Source organism: Antennarius striatus, chromosome 6 (genome assembly GCF_040054535.1).
Source record: "Antennarius striatus isolate MH-2024 chromosome 6, ASM4005453v1, whole genome shotgun sequence".
NCBI classification, from domain to species: domain Eukaryota; kingdom Metazoa; phylum Chordata; class Actinopteri; order Lophiiformes; family Antennariidae; genus Antennarius; species Antennarius striatus.
The window spans coordinates 18,760,057-18,784,359 of NC_090781.1; the positions used below are offsets into that span (position 1 = coordinate 18,760,057).

At 45.5% G+C, this 24,303-nt stretch overlaps 1 protein-coding gene across 16 annotated transcripts in view; it reads right to left on the reverse strand.

Annotated features, from left to right (window-relative positions):
- Nucleotides 1-6,094: 6,094 nt before the first annotated feature.
- The window catches only part of mecom (MDS1 and EVI1 complex locus), a 121,484-nt gene continuing 103,275 nt past the window's right edge, over nt 6,095-24,303 (reverse strand). For 4 of the 16 annotated variants that reach the window (XM_068316925.1, XM_068316938.1, XM_068316939.1 and 1 more), the window contains 15 exons: nt 23,656-23,758; nt 23,423-23,536; nt 23,107-23,218; nt 22,876-23,023; nt 22,548-22,728; nt 18,004-19,396; nt 17,737-17,827; nt 16,335-16,361; nt 12,982-13,148; nt 12,820-12,897; nt 11,241-11,410; nt 10,291-10,435; nt 8,384-8,623; nt 8,119-8,302; nt 6,095-8,019 (listed from right to left, as the gene is read on the reverse strand). In XM_068316925.1, coding sequence (XP_068173026.1) covers nt 7,885-8,019; nt 8,119-8,302; nt 8,384-8,623; nt 10,291-10,435; nt 11,241-11,410; nt 12,820-12,897; nt 12,982-13,148; nt 16,335-16,361; nt 17,737-17,827; nt 18,004-19,396; nt 22,548-22,728; nt 22,876-23,023; nt 23,107-23,218; nt 23,423-23,536; nt 23,656-23,758 — 3,288 coding nt within the window. In that variant the 3' untranslated portion in view covers nt 6,095-7,884. Of the gene's footprint in view, nt 8,020-8,118; nt 8,303-8,383; nt 8,624-10,290; nt 10,436-11,240; nt 11,411-12,819; nt 12,898-12,981; nt 13,149-16,334; nt 16,362-17,736; nt 17,828-18,003; nt 19,397-22,547; nt 22,729-22,875; nt 23,024-23,106; nt 23,219-23,422; nt 23,537-23,655; nt 23,759-24,303 lie in introns of those variants that run through there. The other 12 variants (XM_068316932.1, XM_068316930.1, XM_068316927.1 and 9 more) reach the window with 12 other exon arrangements.

The following is a 24,303-nucleotide window of genomic DNA, read 5'->3' on the forward strand; positions in this document are numbered from 1 at the left end:
AAACACATCAGACCTGAATGGGGGCGGGTGGGGGGGGGTGGTTTTGAATATACTTCCTGATAATATGTATTATTATCAGTGATGTAGTAGGAACAAAATGATGCCACATAATTTGATAGAAATGAAAATGATCATCTGACAGGGGGGAAATCAAAGACACCCCAAAAATGAAAGTGAAAAAATTATGCAGCAGACTGGTCCATTTTGCCAAAATGTCATTGTAGCAACTCAAAATGATTGTCAGTAGTTTGTGTGGCCCCCAGGTGCTTGTACGCATACCTGACAATGTCGGAACATGACGACTGATGGTTTCCTGGGGGATCTCCTTCCAGATCTGAACCAGGGCATCACTGAGCTCCTGGACAGTCTGAGGAACAACTTGGCAGCGCCGGATGGAACTAAAACATAATGTCCCAGAGGTGCTCTATTGGGTTTAGGTCAGGTGAACGTGGGGGCCAGTCAATGGTATCAATGCCTGCATACTATAGTCACATGGGGTTGAGCATTGTCGTGGACCAGGAGGAACCCAGGTCCCACTGCAACAACGTAGGTTCTGACAATGGGTCCAAGGATTTCATCTCGATACCTCATAGCATTCAGGGAAAAAAGTATCTGGCCTCAACCTGGAAAACCATTCCTGTTTCGTCTCATTTTTGACCCTCTGATGCACCTGTTGTTGATTTTATTAACAACATAGGAGCTGAAACTGATTAACAACCCCATCTGCTACTTAACTGACCAGATCAATATCCCAGAAGTGTGACTGATGGGTTGCTAGACTGACTAAAAAGTGTTCCTTTAATTTTTTTGAGCAGTGTATTTTCCCTGAGCCCTGCTCACCCGGTCTGTTAATTTCACAATATTCACATTACAATCTCAGATTTAAGAAACATTTCTTTTGGCAGATGAATGTGAAAACGATTATTGATATTTAAACAGCTCATGGCATTCTGTACAGCGCAGGTCAAATGTCTACAGGAGGAAAAAGTGTTTCAATTTAATTTTTAAAATGCTAATGTATGTTTACACCTTGTTTACAGTTTGTTGATAAAATTGTGTCGTAGACATTTTACTGCATGCATATTTTCAGAAAATAACTCAGTTCTTCAGTTTGTTGATTTACTGATTGTTCTAGGGAGATTTTCAACTTATTTTATGTCCATGAACTCTTGTCAACATTTTCAGTTCATTATCATTCATCATTGATTCCTGACTTCCGCACATCCAAAGATCCCAGACAAACCTTCCATCCTTCTTTCTTCTTCTCCATCTGTGTGTATTTTTCATGGTACGTATACAATATTTCTATAACCACACAAATCTGAAACATATTATTTACCATACATGTACATTTGATTTAAAGGTGGCTGTTTCACATTGTAATATTCTCAGGTCAGTGACGGTTGTATTCATCAGAACCTGCTGCGCTCATTCCCAGTCCTGCCTATGTCAGCGGTGCTACATTGAGTTGTACTGGTTTCATTTGTATATCTGATTTAACCTATCTTTTCCGTTGTCGTTTTACTTTGCTGGTGTGTCTTTGTCATCTCTGATCTTCTTTTGACATTAAGAGGAAAAAGAATCACAAACTAAAGGAATAACATCAGAAATATCTGAGGACAACTGTATGTTTTTGCATTGTGGTCCTTGAATGCAGCGTTGCTTTTGCGATTCTACTGATTTCTCTGATCTCTTGTTGGGGAGGGAGGGTCCAGTGCTGTGTAGTGCCGGCGGTGGCAGCGGTGATGAAGGTGGGGGTAAAGCATGGAAGTTGAAAACAGGGGGAGAGGTTCCAGCTGTCATAGAGAGCAATGGGGTCTCGGATGTGTTTTTGTGCTCAGCTATTACCAGACATCTCTCATCAGCCAGAGAAGGGTCAAGCATTAAGGCCACGCCTGACAGTAGTCTAAAGTGGGTGGGGGTGTTTGGAGCACATGAACAGGTTACACTGATGGTGTAAGGTGTGTGTATGGCCCCTCTCCCCTGTATGTGTGTGAGTGGGGAGGGGGGGGGGGTACCAGTGTCAGAAAGAGGCATTTTTCAAGTGCGCTGGAGCGTTTTCTCTTCGATGGGCCAGAGGCGGATCTGGTCTGGCAGAGGCAGGCAGGTGCCTGGACCGAACGTGCACACCACATCCAGCATCCCAGGGGTGAGTGATGGGTGAACGGACCCACCAGCTCAAGATGGATCCCCCACCCCCACCCCACCCCCCATACTGCTCTCTGGTGTGGCTGATGGATGGGGGGGCTGCTCCGGCTCGCCCCGTGTTGTGACAAGCAGCAGATGTTCTCCAATAATGTTTATCGGCCGGGCCTTCATCTTCAGATGACACACACCTGTTTCCAGTCAAACAGGCCCGGGGAGGTCATCCATCCGCACAACTCTGGGTGGCCACTGCACCTCCGGATAAGCCCTCCACACATAACTCCGACATAACTCCAGGTGACATGGAAGAAGAGCCGTGGTGCAAAAATGTGTCTAAATGGTAAGTTTAAAAAAGAGCACAAGGCTACACGCTCGAGCTGATGGTGCTCAAAGAAGCTGATTCATCATTTTGGTTTGGCTTAGAAAATCACATTTCATTACAAGTAATTACAAGAACAAAGACTCTATTTGTGTTAAAGGCACAATAAAATGTCCCACTGGTGTGTGCATGTGGGTTTATCCAGAGGAAAGCGGAACGATGCAGGAAAACCGGTGATGAAATAGCCCATAAAAGCTAAGATCGCATCACGGGTACTTTTTCACTGTGATTAAGCATACGCCAGTCTTACTAAAAGAGATTCTATCGCTTCACGACCCTTATCTTCATGTCCCCAAGAAAATTTCTGCCCCTCAGCACTGAACCACATCTCCCAGAAGGCCACAGTGTTGTGAACTGCAGCTGGCAAAGTTGTCGGTACAGATAAAAGAATGAGGGGGGTGGGGGGGTGGAAATCATCTCAGCAAGTCCTGCACCATTTGTTTGGCTGTTTGGCCTGGAAAAATAAATGCTAAACGTCAAGGCTGCAAAAGATGTGTATCAAGAAACTCTCCCACACTCTGAAGCGGTTTGATGTGAACGAGTCAGATTGGTTTCAATGACTTCACACGTGTCAGCATGTGTGTATTACTTGAGCAGAAATCATTTCAGAACCTATATGGATATACAGAAACTGTTTATTCAATGGATCAGATGTTAAATGATGTAGGTGGGTGTACTTTCATACTCTAACCGCTAGATGGCACTCAAAATAGATAAAGAACCACGGAACCTCAGGTGAGAACACATGAAACAAAGGCACAAGGTGTATTATAAGTAAGCAAATCAAGTTTAAATATTTAAATTGTCTTTCGCTGAACGGTATATTTTACATTTAAAATGTTTTAACTCTTTTAAACACGGAGCTAAAAGCCATGTGCTCCCTCCCAGGATGAACTCCTTTTTTATTCTGCTCCATGATCCATGAGGAGTCCTGCCTCCAGATCTGTCCCAGTCTCTTACCTGTTACTGTGCCAAGTGTGCATCAATAACTATAATAACACATAACCTGCGACCCTCATCTCTGCTGCTTTTATACCATAGAAGAAGAAGCAGAGGACACATGGACACAGGATGCAGAAAGCTGACTGCAAATGCAACAAAAATCTTAATGCAATGGTTTTTCATTCCAAATTACCTCCTCATTTGTGCCAACTGTTAGCAAGCACCGTGCCACACCTTCACCTCCCACCCCCATCGCCATGCCTCCTTGAAGACTCCACTCCCACGCCCACCCTCCCTGTCCAAAATGTTTCCCCTGGCGCCTGAGTCAGCGTGGGTGCCAAGTCAATCAGCATGAGAGCTGCCAGCTGTGATGACCTCCGCGGGGGCGTGATATATGTTCCAGCCAGGGTAGGAGGGCAGCTACATGCCACACAGGGTTTGCTGTGCGAACGGGTGGCACGGGGGGGAAAGAGGGAGTGTTAGGGGTGAGGAGAGAATGATGGAAAGAAAGAAAGAGAGAGGGACGGTGTCAGAACAGGAGCCGTAATGAGGCCCGATGGATTCTGAGGCTGTGCCAGCTGCCCCATTAGCTGAGTGGCTCCAGACCCCATGAAGCGTCACCCGCCTTGTGACCACCCGTCCTCACACACACAAACACACACATACACACACACATACACATGCACACACTTGCTTACAGAGCTTCGCCAGCCACACTTCCATACACACTGAGCCCTTTATGAGAGGCTGTGGGTTCATGGCAGCTATAACTCGTCCCAGGGTGTTGATTAAGTGTGAGTGGACGGGTGTGTGTGTGTGTGTGTGTGTGTATGGGGGTGACATTGGCACGTGGTTATCAATGCTGGTCAAACAGGCGGACGGACGGCGGCTAAAAGTTAAGTTGCCACGACATCCCCGCTTCGCTCTGCACACACACTGTTCTTCTCAGACGTAGAGCACTTGGACGTCTGTCTGGGGGGATGTTCTACAGGTGATGTAATTACATGCACAATTTGTATTGCAGTGAGGGGGGGGGGCGTTATAGTGGGTGTTGGGGATGTAGTCAAGGTGTTATTCCTGTTTGTTAAAAACACGCTGAACACTTTCCGCTTCTTGGGTTTGTTGAGTCAAGAGTCAAGTCCAAAACTTTTCCTCTAGTGTCAGACTTTTAAAAAATAAACACCTGGCGTCTCAGTAGCACATATGACATCATTAAAAAGTTATGTATGGGACAGACACATTATAAAGCCACTAAGTGCAGTAACTACCTTCTTCAGAGAGAAGCTTGCACTCAAAAACATGGTGAGATAACACAAGAAGCTTGTCTCCTGATTCAAAGCTGCTACACACTCCCCCCCTGAAGACCCTGAACAAGCAGCTTTGCCGTTAAAGACTTTCTCACATCTGAAGCCATTTAAGGCACTTCACCCTCGCAGCCGAGGCTGGCTTTTAATCATTCAGCTCTCGCACTGTTGTGAGCTCAGGATAACCTAACAAAGGATCATGTGGCATTTTGTTGAAAATAAGCAGCATCTCCCAAAAGTCGAATCTGCCCTGTTTTTAGGCAACTGGTGAGGAAGATATCCAGCAGGCGGGCGGTAAATGTGCAGGTGAACTTTTCCAAATTGCCTGGCAGTATTTCAGAGGAGGAAATTTAAAAGTTTGGGTGAAAGTGAACAGGGAATAAATAAAGGTCCATGCTAGAACTCAAAGGTGTTGACTAAAACCGACCCAAAAGCAGCTGATTCCAGAGCATTTAAAAAAAAAAAAAAGTGACGACAAAATCATCTTAAAATAATCTCAAAGAAATTCAGGTGGCAGAGCTCATTCTGGGGACCATTACCACTTCCACTCCATTATTGCACTGGTCTAACACCATCACCACCATCACCACAGCTGACCTCATCAAAGCTGGACGACCCACCCTGACCTCATCAACACTGCATGACCCCACGTGACCTCATCAAAGCCGGACGCCCCGTGACGCCCTTAAGGCTGACGACAGGCCCTAAGAAAACACCCCATCCATTAGGGTGCCAAGAGCACTGTAAATGTGGAGTGTCAGCGCCAGCCATCTTCACTGTCATGCCCAATTCTCCAACCCCCTCCCCGCCCGAGCCGCTCGCCGGACAATGGAGACGCTGAACCTCCAACCCTCCCAGCCACAATGTCCGCCCACGTCGGCTGGCAGCAGTGACGGAGGGGGGTGCCGGATGGGGAGGCCTGCTGCATGGATGGGACTCTTATTGAGCGTTTGAGCGATGAGCCGGGTCATCACATCTACCCAACTCATCCATCATGGCCCACAAACGGACACAAATAAAGAGGACACATTCCTGCCTCCGCTCCCACTACCACACTGAAGCTCTCTCCAGCCTTTTCTCTCCTTCCCTCTCTCAATGTGAGCCAAAGCCCGGAAAAAATAGAGGACCAGAGTTCAGGCTCTCCCTCCCTCTTGGAGGCCATGGGAGTGCCAGAAGGAAGTGCCAGGTGGTTTTCTAACTCACTTCTCTTAGTATAAATTTCTTTTTAAGCCAAAATGATGGGCAGCCAGAAGGCCTATATGGAGCGGGGAGGGACACAAAAGTCCAGCGAAACATTCAAGAGGAAAAGAAGAAGACATGTCAGTCCACATTGTAGTCCTTTATTTTTTAGTTGTTCCTCCCACAGTATTGAATTGAAATGCATAACAGTTACATTGTAAAAAGCATTAAAACAAAAGTACCTCAACTTGCTGATTACTTTTTAAAATCGATTATAAACAAAAACAACAACAAATAACAAACAAACAAACAAAAAATCTGGTCCCTCAAAACGGGAGAATAAATGAAAATAATCTGTTATTCGTCATAAATTTGGCACAAGGGATTAACATGAACCGAACGTCACACAAGCTTGCAGACAACCGTAGAAAATGTCAGATACAGATCTTACCAGACCAATCATGCGTTTGTGAAGAAATTATACCTGGCTTTTTTAAATTTTTTATTATTCATTCTTTATAATGTTTTTCATTTTTTACTATTGAATCATTAAATTGTCATAGAAAAAAAACAAACCCTAAGTAACCTCTATTCATCGACCGGTTTCATTAGAAGAATAAGGAGTGAATTGTATATTTAATACTATCCGGCACTCAAATGTAATCTACTACCCCATTGAACTCTGGGACTGGCCCGGTGAGGAATCTCCCCGTCACCTGGGCTAAGAGCAGTGCTATTCAGTAAACAAACTACAGTTTGCCAAGAAATAAATACAGTTCTCAACATACAACAGCAAATAACAACAACAACAACAACAAAAAATGACAACAAAAATCATGATTGTCTAAAAATGAAAGACACGAGCATGGAGAAGCTAACAACTAGCATTCAGGCTATTTAGTGGTATTGTTGGCTGACTAGGATGGATTCAAGGCTTTTGAAAAAAAAAAGAAAAAAGACATACGCCCTTTACAGAACAACAATTAACTTCAGCACTGGCTACTTATCTCAGTAAAAACAAACCAAAAAACATTTGTGTTTTCTCTTCTTCCACTAAAAAGACAATCTATTTATATCCTTTCACAGATAGCGCAGGTGGAGTGAGATGGAGTGTTAACAGTTGACGGACACTTGGACAGTGCTCTGATTGTGTAAACACACACAACTATGGCAATGCAGATGGAAACTGGCCTGATTTCATTTAAAGTTACACAATTTTTCATTTGTTCTTCTATGACTCTGACATGAAGCGGGTTTCGTTTGAAATGAGGCTGCTAACTTTACCCTTCAGTTTTAACATCATGGACATGTTTTTATGAGATACGAGTGGATCTCTCGGGGCGAACGGGGGCTAAGGGTTAAAATTTAAAGTTACTTTTATCAGATGGGCCGAGGTTTTCTTGCATCTATGCACAGTTAAACACACAAGGCTGAAACTGGATGTCTTAGAGACATAAGCCAACTTCCCTACCCTCTCTGAGCGTAACATTCTCCTCTCCTTGTGTGCTGGGAAAGAATCGCTTTCTAGCAGTGATACATCAGCACATCCATTTTCCTCGTCCACCAGCTGCCTTTGCTGTGCAAAACAGAATTTCATCAGAATAAATACAGCTATTATTACTTTTCCATTTATTATTTTCACCACGATCATCATGGTTGCTATCATCCCAGTTGGTGTTAATGTAAGAAATCGATTTTAGGGTCTCAGAGGGACATCGTTCTCTATTACTTAAGGGGGTTTGTTGGATGCCAGGAGGGGTCTGCACGGGCGGTGGGGAAGGCGCCACTGCTCAGCAGACAGATGGGCTGTAAGTTCTGCTCAGCAGTCAGTCTGTGGACGATCGAGGGCCCCCACACACACGGCCCCGTCAATGGACTCCCAGTGCCATAGGTCAAGTTTGGTGGTTCAAAGGTGAAAGGGATGGCACAGGTGGGTCATACGTGGCTGAGGGACTGGATGGCGCTGGATTCAGCGGCGGCCCGTGCCAGACTGTGCCACATGGTGGCCGGGTTGTGGGAGGCCGCGTGGAGAGAGTCCTTTTCAGCCAGAGACAGCATCATGGCGTATGCCTGACGGAGAACAAGACGGGCCATATTTAACAGTGATGCATAAAGGTTATATGAAGAGAGCAGGGTGTGTGTTTGTGTGAAGCATCAATGTTTCTTTACCTGAGATTTAGATTTCCTAAAGAGCGGCTGCTTGATGGCCTCGGTCAGAGAGGGGGAGCCAAATGATCCGTTGTCATCCTCACCGTCTCCTTCGCTCAGCTCACTCTCCTCGAGCTTACGCATTTCTGAAAAGTGTCGAATGTGATCCAACGCTGAGTAGCCGCTCTGCTCCTCCTCGTCATACCTGGACGTCAGGTAGAAAATTACTTAAAGATATCACCAGCTAAAATAACATTTTAGTTTCACACCGCTGCATCCAATTTACCTCCGAGGAGAAGATTTGCAGTTCAGCTTGAAGTCTTTTGGACTGCTGAAGTTGATTTTGTCTTGTGTGTCATCACCAAGGCTGCAAGGAAGTGCCTCGTCTTCTGTTTTCCCAGGGGGGCCGTTAGGCTCTTCTCCATCTTCATCAGCACCCAGCTCCTCCACTTCCTCGTCCTCCAGGTCACGTGACCCACGACTGGCCATGAGTGGCTTCTCCTCCTCAAACGGACCTCCGTTTAACCTACCAGCCAGGAACATCGATTTGAATACATTTAAACACAGCAGGCCACTGAAGGACAAATATAAGACATTTTTTATTTTATAAGAGCTTTTATATTCATTAGAATAGCACTGCTTTTGTCTTTATATGTAGAAAAACAATAAAATGTATAGCAAAAGGAACCAGACGGGTGGAGACAGGACATGGAAGCTGGTATGGAGAGAGCTAGAACCCTGTTTGTCATCATTTGGGGCTCCTTTGGGCACGGCAGCACTGGGTTGATCACCGCTGCACTTAACTGAAGTGCTCTGACTTTCCTTGTGTTTATTTTCTCTACTATCTCGTATTCATCAAATAGGCAAAATATTTAGCTGACAGGCCCATTTGGTGGGAGAGTTATAAGACCATTGCCAACCGGCCCATTCCTTCGTCCCCGCGGAGGGAAAGAGGCCGACTATCCAAACTGCCTGAGTCTTAATCTGTCCCTCTGTCTCAGCGCCACAGGAAACCACCATTTGGTAAATCATCTGGAACCACATTAAGACCGATTCACTAATTACGCTCAGGGACGTCTTTCGTCGGCTCTTAAAAATTCCATTTCTCTTACAAGGGATGAGAGATGAGGACTGAAAGCTGAAGAAGTGGAGATAGAAAACAAAACACATCAAAAACACGTCACCACATCATGATAGGACGCCTGTAAACAGGATACCTATGCTGGATTTGAAGCGAGGAGTTTGGCCGTAGGAGTAGCAAAGAGATTTGTTGGAGAGTATATTTAACACAGCATACTTTCACCACCAGCAGCTGATAATGCTCTGCTTTCAACAGAGCTCTGGCTGGGGATGGAGAGTTCGGGGCTGATGAGGTGGTATTCGTGCCGTGTCAAAAACTTGCGGGGCTGAGAAAAAAGGGACTGGATCCAAAAAAAGAGAGCGAGAGCTCTGTGATTAAGAAAACAGATTCGCTAATTACGCTTTCAAACGTGGTAATTTGCTGGGGATAAAGTATCTATCAGAAGTAGTCAGGAGCACAGCACTTTGAAAGGAAACACGGGCCGACCCTTTGACCCCACCCCCTCTACCCTCTTCCTGTAGGCAGACATGTTGGTTCCAGATGTGGCGGGCTAACTGCTGCACTCCCCATCCCTATGACTCTCTGCTGCCAGCTTCTGCTCTCACAGGCTCTTCTGCACAATCACACTCCAGTCTGGGAGATCTCTATCTGGGCTTACAATCTGCTCTGTGATCACACCAGTGTAAGGCACGTGAAAACAAACTGGGAGACCTGAGCAGACCTCTCCGCTGCTATCCGACCCGATCGCAGCTCCAAGAATTTATTTGCATAATGCTCAGACGTGGCTGCATGAGCAGAGATATCTGTTTGTACATGTGGCCAGAAGGGATCTGATGCATGTTACTAGGACCTGCCACTATCTGAAATGTCATCATAGATGATTGCTCTCTGCACCAGATCTCTTAGTATGATGTGATTATTAATGAGGGCTGAGTGGGTGGTATGTAAGTCTAAAATGGGCCGATAGCAGCTAACCCATTATCCGTACTCATTCAAGCCCAGACGGCCCTGATTTGATTTTAATTTAGCCGTAAGAGCAGCAAATGCAAGAGTTCACAAAGCGATGATGCAGGTGAGGTCCGGTGAGTAAAACAGGTTGATCCTGGGCTTACCCTTCCTCGGAGGGGTCCGGGGATGTGTGGTTCTGGCTCGTGTTGCTGATGAAATTTCTTATTTCATTGAAATAAGAATCTTCTTTGTCATCCAGTATGGCACTGCCGCTGTCCAGTTCGGACTGTGGGGAGGACATCGCAGTGCCTGAGGAAAGAAATGCGTTCCAGTTTTGTGTCCAAGGATCCATTTTGATGTGTCCATATTGTTGATGTTTCAAATTCTAGATTATGGATAAAATCCACTCATAAAATTGATTTGAAATGGATTGTTTCTGCGTTAAACAAAGCAGGCAATCTACTCCCATACTGATGTGGCATATTCTATCCTGATGAATCAAAATCATCTTTTAATAATCATATAATCTTAGACATATTACACAGGGAAATAAGGAATTGTACGCTTTGTATGCTTCCAAGGAATACTGTATGATAAATTGGTTGTCACTGAGCTTTATCATGTGAGTTCTGACAATGATTCACCAACAAAATGTGTTTGTAATAATGGTTCTGCCAAATTATCTTTGAGATTCAAGCAACAAATGTTTTATTGTCATTGCGATGACAGCGCCTCTCTGCGAATCCTTTCATCTCTGTGTCGTGGGGTCGGGATGCAGCGAAGGGAGAGCTTGCAAGATAATTGATTTAGTATTTGATCGATGGAACATGGTGTCTGATTAAGTGGAAAGCTCCTCTGAGCATCGTTGCTCTCAGCCGGTGGCCAGGTGTTTCTGCTTGTTCAGCTGATTCAGAGAGATGCGGCGTATCAAACACAAAAGCGGCGTTGCTGATTAAAACAGTCAGTTCGGAACATTTTTCGTGCTCTCACAGACATACGCTTATGAAAATTAGATTATCAGAGTGTCCAATCATGATTTATGAATGCGATACACTGCAATGTCTCAAATCCACTGATTTACTCTGATTAAACATTTGCATTGTGTTCTTCTCACCTGACAGGTTGCCGTTTTCGTGCTTCTTGAGGTGACGGTCCAGGTTGGTCTGCTGACCAAAGCAACGATCACACAAGTGGCACTTGAAGGGCTTTTCCTTGTTGTGGATGTTGCGAATGTGACGTTGGAGGTTGGAGGAGATGCTAAAGGATCGGTCGCAGTATTTACACCTGCAAAAAAGAGTGGATGGAGGTGGTTTCACTTCAACAATTCTAAAATGACAAAAATGGAAAAACGCACAAGCCGCTGGTTGTAAGAATGACCCCAGCACATAACAGATTAGGAGCTGTGGTTTGTCCTGTAGGAAACATAATGGATGCATAATGTAGAACACACGCACGCACGCACGCACACACGCACGCACACACACACACACACACACACACACACACACACACACACACACACAAACACACAAACACACAGTCCCAGCGGTCCCACAGTCCCAGGCATGATGGAGGAGCTTGTTTAAGGTGAAACAGCTCTGCCTCTTATCTCCAGCCAGCGCAATAAAATTGCATTCTTCTCTCACAAAATAAGCACGCAAAAGATTTGGTTCTTGCCCTGCAAAATTGGAGCCTCTTGCCAAGTTTCTTCATGCAAAATTATACGAGAAGATTACATCTTTTCTTCTGGTGGAATTAGCTCGCTCGATTGGCTGTCCCTCAGGAAACCCCCCCTGTTATCTCCACAAAAAATTACAATAAACAGCGGTGATCTTTAATGGCATGCCAGCGTGTGGAGTGTAGGCTATCAGGGACCTGCGTCTGTCTCTCTCTCTCCCCTGTGGTCAGCAGGCCTCCTCCAAGCTTTGGGCCAACATTCCGCTACCTTAGTAACTACAAAGCAGAGCAGTGCTAAACAGGGTATAGTCATGATCCCAATGCACCGAATGCAAGAAGAGATTTATTTTACATGTATAGTACAGTGCTGCCGCGTCGGTCTCAACAGCAACTGAGAAACTGCAGCGGATGTCGAGGAGTCTTTCCAACAACCACCAAAATTTCTGGTTAAACAAATGCTAAGAAACTTCATGCAACTGCATTAGAATTCTGCAACAAAAAAAATAGTGTTTCATCTTGCGGTAATCCTTTTTCACTGACAAGAACTGCCGCTTGATGCGGGGCGAGTGGCAAGCTGGCTCGCATCTTCGGTCTCATCGACGCAGAAGAGAAATGCATACAGCTGCCGGGCCTGGACATCTGCCCGCACTCTTCATCACCCCAATTTTTCACCCAACTTCCTCCCTTCCTCTCTTGTCTGCTCTTTTACCAGGCTAACTTCAAAACACCACCCCCTCCAACTCCCCTCGTCCTGTCACCCCAGACATGGACACCATTTTTCAGCGGGCAAATTGTTTAGCAGTAGGATAATTACTCCAAGCTTTTACGACACAAGAAAACACACATTAACTCTGGTCTGACTGTGGCGGTACTGTATATTCTCTGGGAACCTGTTCATGCACTGTTAACAAAAAGGAAAGGATGGATGGATGCTGAGAGAGGGAGGTGTTATTCAGATATTGATCACACATCTCTTCATCACACATATACACACAGTACAGGTGTTCAAGTCTTACCTGTACGGTTGCTCTCCTGTATGAGTCCTGAGGTGGCGGGTCAGGTTGGCAGAACGTGGGAATATTTTTCCACAATATCTGTAAAGAATTTTCAATAGCAATCGATCATGAAGAAGTTCAATAAAATTGATGATTTTTGAACTGTGCTGTTGCCTCGGTTACCTGCACGTGTAGCGTTCCTTGCCCTTGCGCAGCAGTGTCTCTGGAAGTGCTGTGGGTGGGGCTCTGAAGTCAAACATGGAGGGGACAGAGCGCAGCAGGTCGCTGGACTCGGGCTTCAGTGAGCCAAACGTCTCCAGCTTCTCTGCCATGTTCTCGATGGCCGACATCTGCAGGGACAGAACAGACAGAGAGAGCGGTTATTCTTCAACGCAGGTCCAACATGCAAACTAGAATGTTAAAATAAAGTTTTTATGTGATTCCACAACAGCTCTGGTGAAAGGAGAGAGACGTGTTTTACAATAACCTGACCAGGTGAAATGAAGAGAAATTACATGAAGATTTTTTTGCATGATGTGGGAATTTGATGCACAAATAAGAGCAAGTGGGAAGTTCTGTATGCTAATACACACACGGTACAGTACACACACACACACACACACACACACACACACACACACACACACACACACACACACACACACACACACACACACACACACACACACACACACACACACACACACACACACACACACACATTGGATTAAGGACTGCAACCAATCTGCTAATGAAGTTTAACAGTTACTTTCATCAGATGCTCTACAAGGAAATATGTTTTCCTGTCAGCTGGTCTGTGCATTTTGTGTGTGTGTGTGTGTGTGTGTGTGTGTGTGTGTGTGTGTGTGTATGTTTGTGTGTGTCTGGACTAACTAGGGGCTGCATGGTGGCCAAAGTTGATTAATTGCCATCAACGTGTGTGAAAGAGAAAATATATGTTATGTGTGAAAGAGAAGAATGTATTTGTAATGCATTTCTATATATGTGTGTGTGTAGAATGTGTGGGCTTACAGGCATGTGTGTAGTATGTACTGCACATGGGTGGGTGTGAGATACATGCCTGTGTGTGTGTGTGTGCGCGCTTGTGTGTGTGCGTGTGCGTGTGTGTGTGTGTGCGTGTGTGTGTGTGGCAGAGGAGTGATTCATGTCCACTGCTGGGCTGTAAACTATTCTGTGCACAATGTGGGCAGACAGCACATTCGTCAATATGAAAGATGTTGACATTACTGATCAAGGGCCAGACACGGGTAATAATGATATCGCTGTGCTGAAGGGGGGGCGGGATGGGGGGAGGAGCAGGGTCTGGAGGGGGAGTGAAGGGAAAACTAGACGGAGGAGGAGAGGGAGGGGGAGCGGCAACGGGGGACCCAGAAGGCCTCAGGGCCTGTCAGCACATCTCGCTCATGCACGCACACACACACACACACACACACACACACACACACACACACACACACACACACACACACACACACACACACACACACACGTACACACATAAAAAATTAAAAAATGTATGTTGAATTTTTTTTACAGATAACAGACAAATTTGCATTATTTTGTATGTAACATTAATTTCTTCCTTTATGCTTCTTCAAGTGATTTGAATTAATCACAGCAGAAGAAACAATCAGCAGTGATTTCACTCCTCCATTGCTGACCTGCACCGACGCTCACATTTCATCTCTCGCTTTCAACACTTGTCATTCTCAGATATGAGACACGGAAGGAAGGAGTAGACCAAGGACAGGGAAAGTGAAGAGGAACAGAATGGAAGATGATGTAAAAAAAACTAAAAGAGAGTGAGAGAAATAGAGAGAAAGCAAGAAAGAAGGAAAGATGGAGTAGTGTGGCAGTGGGAGTGGCTGATTAGGAGTGACGGCCGGGTGTAAAGTTCCAGCCGCAGCCGTCGACATTCCCAATGAGGGAGGATGTGGAGTGTCAGGTCCATTTGATTATGAATATGCCAATGCTGCATGCCATGAATCAAAAAGCAAGGGAGAGAACAGAGTGAGAGAAAGAGGGAAGGCAATGAATTGAAATATAGTCGAGGACTCGTGGAGAAGAGGGAGGTGGAATACTTTCATATTTCTTTTGAATGTGCACTTAGTATTTCATTGGGCTCTTTTCAGGCGCTGGCGTGAATGCTTGGTTTGTCTGCCGTGCTCAATGAGAGGCCATAACTCTCGTGAACATTAGAGCCCCTAAAACTGTCGACAGTATCAAGCTCGTCCGATAAGACACTTTTTTAGAGCTGGAACTACTTCATCCTGGCTCCATCTACTCAGGAATTCCGATGCCACTTCCACCCACTAGTGCTGTTCCTCGCCATTAACCGTTTAATCTCACACCTTTACCTTTGTATTGGTGAAACTAGCCCTAGTTGTAAAAAGATGGTATTTGTCTGTTGATAATGGGCACCACTGGAATGCTGTTTTTCCAAAAAATAATATGTTTTTGTCTGAAACGAAATATCCAGCTGAAGTTAAAGTCAAAATAAATTAAGATTGCAGATTATATGAAATGCGTTCTGATTCTGTGTCCAGTGATTTTCAAACCATTTCTGAGTGATCCATATTGGAGTCAGATGACAAAATAATCTATTATACGATCTTATATTATGAAGGATTAGAAATGTTTTAAAAGCAATAAAAACTGTTGCCAGTTTCTCTAAACCTCTTGATTTCTTTGCTTGGAGACGAGCAATAAATAATTCACACAAAAGATCTAATGGATTAGATACGTTAATGATTGAAACTCGTAACTATCAGCATGCCACACATTACACTTCAAAAAATGTCAGGCACTGATTTGTTTTTATGGAAGGTGAGCTGGGTTCATTAGGCCACTGTGTGTGTGAAATATCCAACTTAAAAGACAAGAGGATAAATGGCTCCACATTTTGCTTTAAAGTGATTTTTTTTCAAAGGTTTTATAACCCCCCCACCACTCCTTTGTATTAAGAGACCCCCCCAAAACCCACACATGCACATGCCTCCCAAATCCCACTTGTCCTTCCACCCCCCAAGGCAATGTGTCTGTGAACTTGCTTGTTGCTGTAGCGTCGCTCTGGGACCAGCAGTTGATTGGCTATCTTCAGATGTCAGTGATGCTGTGAGGGGCTTAATTAGCGAGATGCATTCTCAATTGTTGATCTTTATCTGGAACCAGATGTTTGGATGGAGAAGCTAACCCCCCACTCCTCAGACCAGTGTCCCTAAGAGACTGTTATCCTTGTGCTGATGTAAAGCAGCCTCCTCATTCACCACCCTCCACTGCGCCTTGCCCATTTGTAATAGCCCTGCCTCATTGTGTAAATAGGCTCTTCATCTCTTTCTATAAAAATATGAAGGTGGTTCTTTGGCCTGAGATGGACACAAGTCCAGTCAGAGCGTGACAGCGATCAACTAAAGCCATGCGAAGGCTGAGTGATGGCAGCAGGAAACTGATAAACAGCCCATGCATTAATTGGGGGATGGAGTCTGTTTGGTTGAGGTACAGGTAGAGGAACTTACCCAAGTTCTCTGATCTGGCAAACGAAACTGAAGAGCGGAACAGAAGGAAAAGAGACAGCAGTCAGAACCAGGAAGTGCATGAATCAACAGCTTTTGATTGGACACATATGGGTGGAGAATGAACGATAGGCCTCGGCGCGATTAACTTTGAATGAGCAACAAGCTGCCTATCTCCAGAGTTATGGCGCGGCAGGTATGAGAGGCTCTAATAGCTCCCAACACTTCCTGGTGTTCAATAAGCTCATTATAGCAGGCTACAAATACAATTCCAGTATGTAATCGAAGCCAGCAAGGCTAAGTAGTAAAATTTCCTGCCAGGAAATAAAAAAGCTGAATCACTAAAGGTTGGAAAAAGTTCTAGTACCCTCAGCGTTGCAACCCCTTTTTGAAATATAGCTTAAGAGTGGGTCAGGTGACTGAAAACAAAACCCTCAAACGTGTACAGAAGGGCCCCTTCCCTGGTCTGGCTTCGACCTGCCCAGGTCTGGTGTTTCTGGGAATGATTTGTATGTCCAGACATCATAAAGTCATAAAGATGGCCTAAGCACTCTGTTAGTGTTTCTACTGATAGGACACCTCATTAAGGCGTGTAGGACGGCCATGTGGCTGCTGCAGGCTGGGCCCAAGCAGCAGTCTGGACAGGGGACATAAATCAGACAAATGAAACAGCCTGTAAAAACCAGACCTGAAACGGGCAGAAAGGAGGAAAAAAAATCACAAGCCTGAGAAAGTGGTGTTTTCACTTTCCGATGGACCGTTCTCACCAGTGGGGGAAGATTGAACAAATGAGCGTCAATGAAACACGTCATAGACATGTGGATACACCCATGGACACACACACACACACACACACACACACACACACACACACACACACACACACACACACACACACACACACACACACACACACACACACACACACACACACACACACACACACACAGAGCATATGGAGTCTTTCATTGGAAATACTGAACCCCGGGGCAGAAATTATGGCTTTAAGAGGATATCGTTTTTTATATCATATTTAAAGATATGTTATGGGTAGAACTGTTGGAGCGTTCCCTTTCTGTCTGTCACATCTGTTTCAAATAGCAAATGACAGGTTTAACATGTGACGGCTTGTATGAGGCTGCAGCCACATATGAATTGTCTTTCATGCAGCGTGGACAACCATTCTGATTTGGAGCCCCTAATAGAAATAATCATATTGTTGATTGCCTGGTTTAAGTCACATTCATAACTGTGGGAAGCTAGCATTGAACTTGCTTTAGTGATGTTGGGTAATTGTGATTGTTGATTGGAAAAACCATTGGGGAGGAGAGAATGTGTGTGTTTATTGTATTCCCTCTGAATATCCCAAGTGGACCGAGTTCTTGCTGATGTAGTCAGAACCTACCTGTGGATGGAAGAGGAAGCCGGGTGCTGGACGCATGTACTTGTCTTTCAGAGTCTCAAACGGATCACTCAATCTCCTCTTCTCAACCCTGCTAATAGTAGACTCGTGTTAGCTCTTAACACATAGCAGCAAATAAAGGTGCGCTAATATTCAGGATTAGATCATAAATTATAATTAGCAATCATGCACTGTTGGATAAATCCATATACAATGGTGGTACTTATGTTAACATGTGGAATTAGAGTAAGCCACTGGGAATGACAATACCTGTAGATAGGGTCCATGAAGAAAGGAGTGGGCCTGGCATGTTGTAAGGAGGTGTCAGCTTTTGGGATTTCCACTACTGTCTTCTCTTCTTCATACCCCTGGTTATTTTTTGTGTCCTCCTCTCTTGGATTGCGTCCACGACCCCTTGTCCCCAGACTCAGGTCAAGCGGCTGATCCTGACCTGTGGTGTTGGAGGCGTCTGGTTTTGAAGGGGCAAACGTGGCTGACTTCTCCTCCTTTCGCTTAGTAGAGAGGTCAAAAGGTGACCCGGATGACGATTTGCCCTGGGCCTTCTTGCAGTCATCGGCTGGTGACTGTGGCTCACCCTTCAGACTTGTAGGTTTGATTTCCCTGTCTGGAAAAGGGTAAACTGGAGGAGAGAATGCTGGGAAAAAAGGCAGTGGGAACATGGAAGGGTAAGGCAGAGACCCGACCTTCTTGTCCTGCAGGCTAGCCAGCCCTGTAGAGCCAAAGTACTTTTCAGCAATGGAGGCAATAGCCTTAATAGAGTCATTTACAGCTCCTGTTACTGCTGTGTGTTCATCCAGTGAGGACGGCATGAGGGAAGGGCCTGGAAAGTCTTTAGCAGCACTGCCGTCCGTCAGGCTGGGGCTCTGGAGACCTCCTTCACTGGCCTTCCTCTTAGGGCCCTTGCCGTTTTCTCGAGCAGCCCCCCTTTCCCTCTCACTGTCCATGTCACTCTCTAGCTCGGAGCCCGATGTGCTCTCCAGATCACTTCCACTGGGCGTGCTGACATCGTCCAGATCGCTGCTCTCAGACTGGTCGCTCTGCTTATTCCGCTGCTTTGCAGAGGACGAGGAGCTCTGGATGTGCAACTCTGAACCCGGCATCTGGTCGCCATGTAGACCCCCATCTTTACAGAGAGCCTTGAGGAGCTCTCTAGAATCCTGAACTCCGGGACTTGGAGGCAGCATTGGACTCTTACTTAGCTCTGCGCCATGCCCAGCGAGAGGTGCATGGGCTGGTTGTCTTACAGGAGAGGTGGCAGGAATAAGCTGTGGTCGGTGGTACAGTCCAGTGGGGAAGAGGCCAGGGAAGCTGAAGGGAAATGCTGGGGCGGCAGGGAAGGTTAGCCCACCGTGGTGGCGAGTAGCTCCAAAATAATCAGCCAACCCGGCACTGCTGTGGCCCATCGCTAGAGCTGATTTGTCCAAGCCAGGGGCACCAGGGAGTGGCAAACCCTGAGCAAACAATCCCCCTGCTGTGAAATGGTTTTTCCCTTCACAGAAGCGCCGGTGCTTGTTGAGGGAGGATGTGGTGCTGAACATCTGCCCACAGTCCTTGCACTTGATCTGTGTGCGGCAGTCAGCATGCATGCGTTTGTGACGACACAGGTTAGAGAACTGAGTGTAGGACTTGTGGCATACCTCACCTGCAGAAAGGGAGACAGATAGACGACGCATCAGCATGCAACACAACGGACCCCCCACGCACAATATAAAATCACATGATATGGCATCTACAGATAACATACTTAGAGACTGGATGAGGCTATGGCAGAGGAAATGCATTCTAAATGATGTGCTTGTGTTCCCATCAACACACTGACAAGAGTTTTCCAGCAAAATAAGGAAGAGAGGTGTGTTCAGATCCTGGCATTGTAAAGGAATCTGTTTGGTTGATGGTGTGAGTCAGTGGCTGCCACTCATCACCTGCACATCAAACCGAATTCCCAGGCATCTCCAGCCCTATTGTCCTCCCCGGGACGCTCCCAGGGAGTCCATAAACAATCCGACACACACACACACACACACACACACACACACACACACACACACACACACACACACACACACACACACACACACACACACACACACACACACACACACACACACACAGACGGATATGCAGGAACATTCACAAAATATTCACATCACACAGAAACTGAATAACACACACAAGCACACAAACATACAGACACATACACACACCCCTACACACACATATTCTTGGCCTCATGCAGTACAATGGCTCTATTTAAAGTTTGTGAAGGAAGCGGAGTTGAATGAATCCTATCCTGCAGTCCGGTTCCCAGGGACAGGTATCACGTCCTCTTCTACCCTCTTCCCCCTCTGCCCCCCCCCCCGGCCTCTTTTCTTGTCCCCATAGCCGAGTCCCTGTCATCTTGTGCTAAGTGACCTTCCCACAGTCAACCCTCGTATGGCCGTGCGTCGCTCTATCTGACCCTGGGAGACGTACAATGGCAGCATCTAGCCCTGAAACAAAACCTGTCCGACATTATCTACTGCCATTATTATTAGTCTGTCAGCTTTATCTACTACCAGGGGATGATTTACAAATTTACAGAAGGGTGGTGACCATGTATATTGTTTTCACGTTCTATTTTCTCTTGTTATTCAAATTAAAGTCAAGAATGCAGCTTATGAGAAGGGAAGATAGTCCCACACCACTCCCCAATTATAGGATTTTAAAAAAAATTCAGCTGCACTACATTTGACGTTTCAATAAGACTTTGATCATCCAATATTATCAGAAACCCTTTAGAGGCAACACTGCATGATTGATTCTTCTCACATTGTTATTAGATCTTCAAAACGAGGATCAGGAAGTGGTTAGGCTCACACTGTGATTACACTTCTGGATACTTTGGATGCCTTCCAGCCCCAAGGTGCACAAGAGGCAATTTAAGGAAATGGAGGGGAAGAGCAGGAAAAAGTATTGTGGAAACAGATTTAAATAAACACCCCAGAGGAATTCCAAATGGCAGCGCTCGAGCCAAGACCGAAGATAAACTTGCAAAAAGAAAAAAAAAAGTAATGAATATTAATGAGTAGATCAAAAACAAGCAAATTGAAATGAAGTGTGTTTGTGGCTTGGCTTTGGAAGAAAGAGTCAGCGTGGAATGGTGGCGGAAGACATTTAGACAATGTCTACTAAAGAAGAAGTGCCTGATTCCTTTGATTATGTACGTTGTCTCCCTAATAAGCTGTGCTTGTCAAGGACATGAAGAAACTCTGGAAAGGAATTGCAGCTGATTGCCTTTCAGCTGATTAAAAATCAATCTGTTTGATCTCAGGTTATCAGCATGTCATCATTTGTTGAGCAGCTCGAATAATGCTGTAAACTTGAAATAAAATCTAAATAAGTGTGTACCAATGTAGCCTTCTATCGCTATTGCTTCGTGTGTGTGTGTGTGTGTGTGTGTGTGTGTGTGTGTGTGTGTGTGTGTGTGTGTGTGTGTGTGTGTGTGTGTGTGTGTGTGTGTGTGAGTACGTTTTTACGAGTATAACCACATGGCCTAGGCGAACTACAAGAAAAAGCCCTGCGCCATAAATCATGTAGTTGTGACATTTACAGACTAACAACACACACACACATGACACACTGGGTGTGAGATCTGATTCGCTCCACGCGCGCACTCGTCAACTCTCAATAAACCGAAACAAAATATTATAAACACATTCCTGAGAGGAGAGTGGTGGTCAAGAAGAAGGCTTGCTGAGAGTCCAAATTAATAGCCCAGCAGGTCTGAGTGGTTCACTTTCATCGAGGATCTCTCTCTCTCTCTCTCTCTCACACACACACACACACACACACACACACACACACACACACACACACACACACACACACACACACACACACACACACACACACACACACACACACACACACACTTTCAACAGATTTCATGAACTAAAATGCAACATTAAGGTGTATGTACAGTTCTATCTAAAACACGTACATCCTCTCAGATGTACACATGGTCTCTCCCAAGCGGCTGTCATGTTTGAGGGTTTTTCTGTCTTTTTTACACAGCTATTAGTCGTTTTAAAACCTGCATATTTTCTGCTGATTACAGCAAATGGACGCCTATTCGGCGGGACTGCAGGGAAGAGGGTCGTACATGTGGTTACTATTTGTGAGGAATGGTGCATGTGGTGGAGGGTGAGAGAGGAGGAGAGAGGGGAAGCAGGGGTCTGCAGCGGAGATGCAGTCGTGTATGCATATGTGTGTGTTAATGCGTATTTATTTGAGGAGTGTGTATTTAATGTGCGTGTGTGTGTGTGTGTGTTTGCCTCGAGGTCATAGCCAGAGATACGGGTCAGAGGGTGAAGGTCATAACGCTTTAGGGGAAGGGGTGATCGGTGGTGAAAGTGTGAAAGGTCAAAATGTGTTTGGGTCCTGCAAGAGTTAAGAGGGGCGAGAAAGAGAGCGGCCGTTAGCCGTGGCGTCAACGGTAGGTGAAGCCGGGTCACTGCCAGAGTAAGGTGAGACAAGTGGAAGTGAGTCAGATTACACTCTAGTTCAGATGCTGTTATCACCACATCAGCAGCGTGTGAGTTCTGATGCAGACAGAAACACACTACTCGTGTTTAAAAAAAAAAAAAGGCGCCGCCACTCAAACATATCCTGCGGAACGCGACACAAACGATCTTGGAAAAACAGCTGAGGAGGGGCAAGAATGTGTTTTTGTCAGGACATCATCATGTATCTGCTGAAGGCATGTCAAAAGCATATTATCATTATTATTATTATAACGTACTGAGGAGACTTACATAGGTAGGGTCTTAGTGACTTACACATGAAGGGCTTGACACTGCTGTGGATGTGCTTATGCTGCTTGAGGCCAGAAGACGTTGCGAACGTCTTGCCGCAGTCAGAGCAGGCATGGGCCCGCGCCCCGACGTGCTGCGAGCGGATGTGCCTCTGCAGGTTACTGGGGTCTGTGAACACCTGCTGGGGGAAGCAAGCGCACAGACACACGGGGGAGTTACTATCTGCTTCTGCAGGTAAATGATCAAAAAAAAAAAAAAGTATGATCAAATAAAAGACGTGCAGATGAACGCTTCCCCCCACCCCAGCCCTCAAAAGTTATCACTTTACCTTGGAACAGTTTTCACATTCGTAGTGCTTGCCACTGTCGTGCGACATCTGATGTCGGATCAGGTTGGATTTCCAGTTGAAGGCCTTGGGACACTGGTCACATTTATATTCCCTCTCCTCGGAGTGGGACAGAGTGTGTGCCTCCAGGCTGGCGAAGATAAAACCAGAGAGCGTTCAGATGCTTGTTGCATGTTTCATGAGCTATCTAAGGAGTCTTGATGATTTACTTACCTTTGGACATCGGGGAACACCTGGTCACACTCCTTACACTCCTGCAGACCGTGGGACATGTGGAGGGGTCGCAGGTCCTGAGGTTCCTGGGCCTTCAGGTCACTGTCCCCTCCTGCAGATGTATGTCACAAAAAGATAAAGTTAAGCGAGAAGAACCTTATAAAGTCAACCTTCCGTTTGCAATATTTCACTGCAAGTTAAATTAAACGGAACATTTCATTGGCTCACAACATTGTCATATTCTCCCTGTCCAGCAACTTCCTTTTTGATGTTCATCAGTGGTTGTTATTTATGATTGCATGAATAAAAGGCAAACCTGGGCTGAGGAAGGAGGAGGGGGGCATCCCGCATGGCGTCTTCTGGTGGTCCAGCAGCTGGTTGCGGGACTCAAAGTGCTGGTCACAGTCCTCACAGCGATACTGCCTCTCCTCTGCGTGGTCAGAGGGGAATACATCATGAGTTAGAGAGATGTGTGACTGTCAAAGCGCAAAAATGTGTGTTCATGTGTGTGTGTGTGTGTGTGTGTGTGTGTGTGTTTGTGGGACCAACCATGAATATCAGGAGCCATGGTGTCGCATGAATATTCTTCAGCCTTCATGAAAAGGAGCAGCTCTTCACCGGGGAAAATCTCTCTGGTGACCTTGTAGAAAATCTACACACACACACACACACACACACACACACACACACACACACACACACACACACACACACACACACACACACACACACACACACACACACACACACACACACACACACACACAGGGAGTTTGTTAGTTATTCTTTTTTTCTGAAATTGATTTTGTTCTGGTCTAATTTTTAATCCGGGAAAAAAAATCGCTACAATGTATACACGATTCTTGTATTTGCACTATCGCCACACACACATTAGACATACATGTAGACACAAACGCACTTGTTTACTTGTGTGAAATCATCACTTACAACATCCATCTTCAATACTTAATCGAAGCACAAGCAGCCACGCTGCAACAACAACACACACACACACACACACACACACACACACACACACACACACACACACACACACACACACACACACACACACACACACTAGTAATGCTTATCGTTGGCAGGAAGCAGCAAACGAAATGTGTGCCCAGTAAGATCACTAATGTGTGGTGACAAACTGTAAAAACAAACACAGCTGTGGAAAATAAATTCTATTAA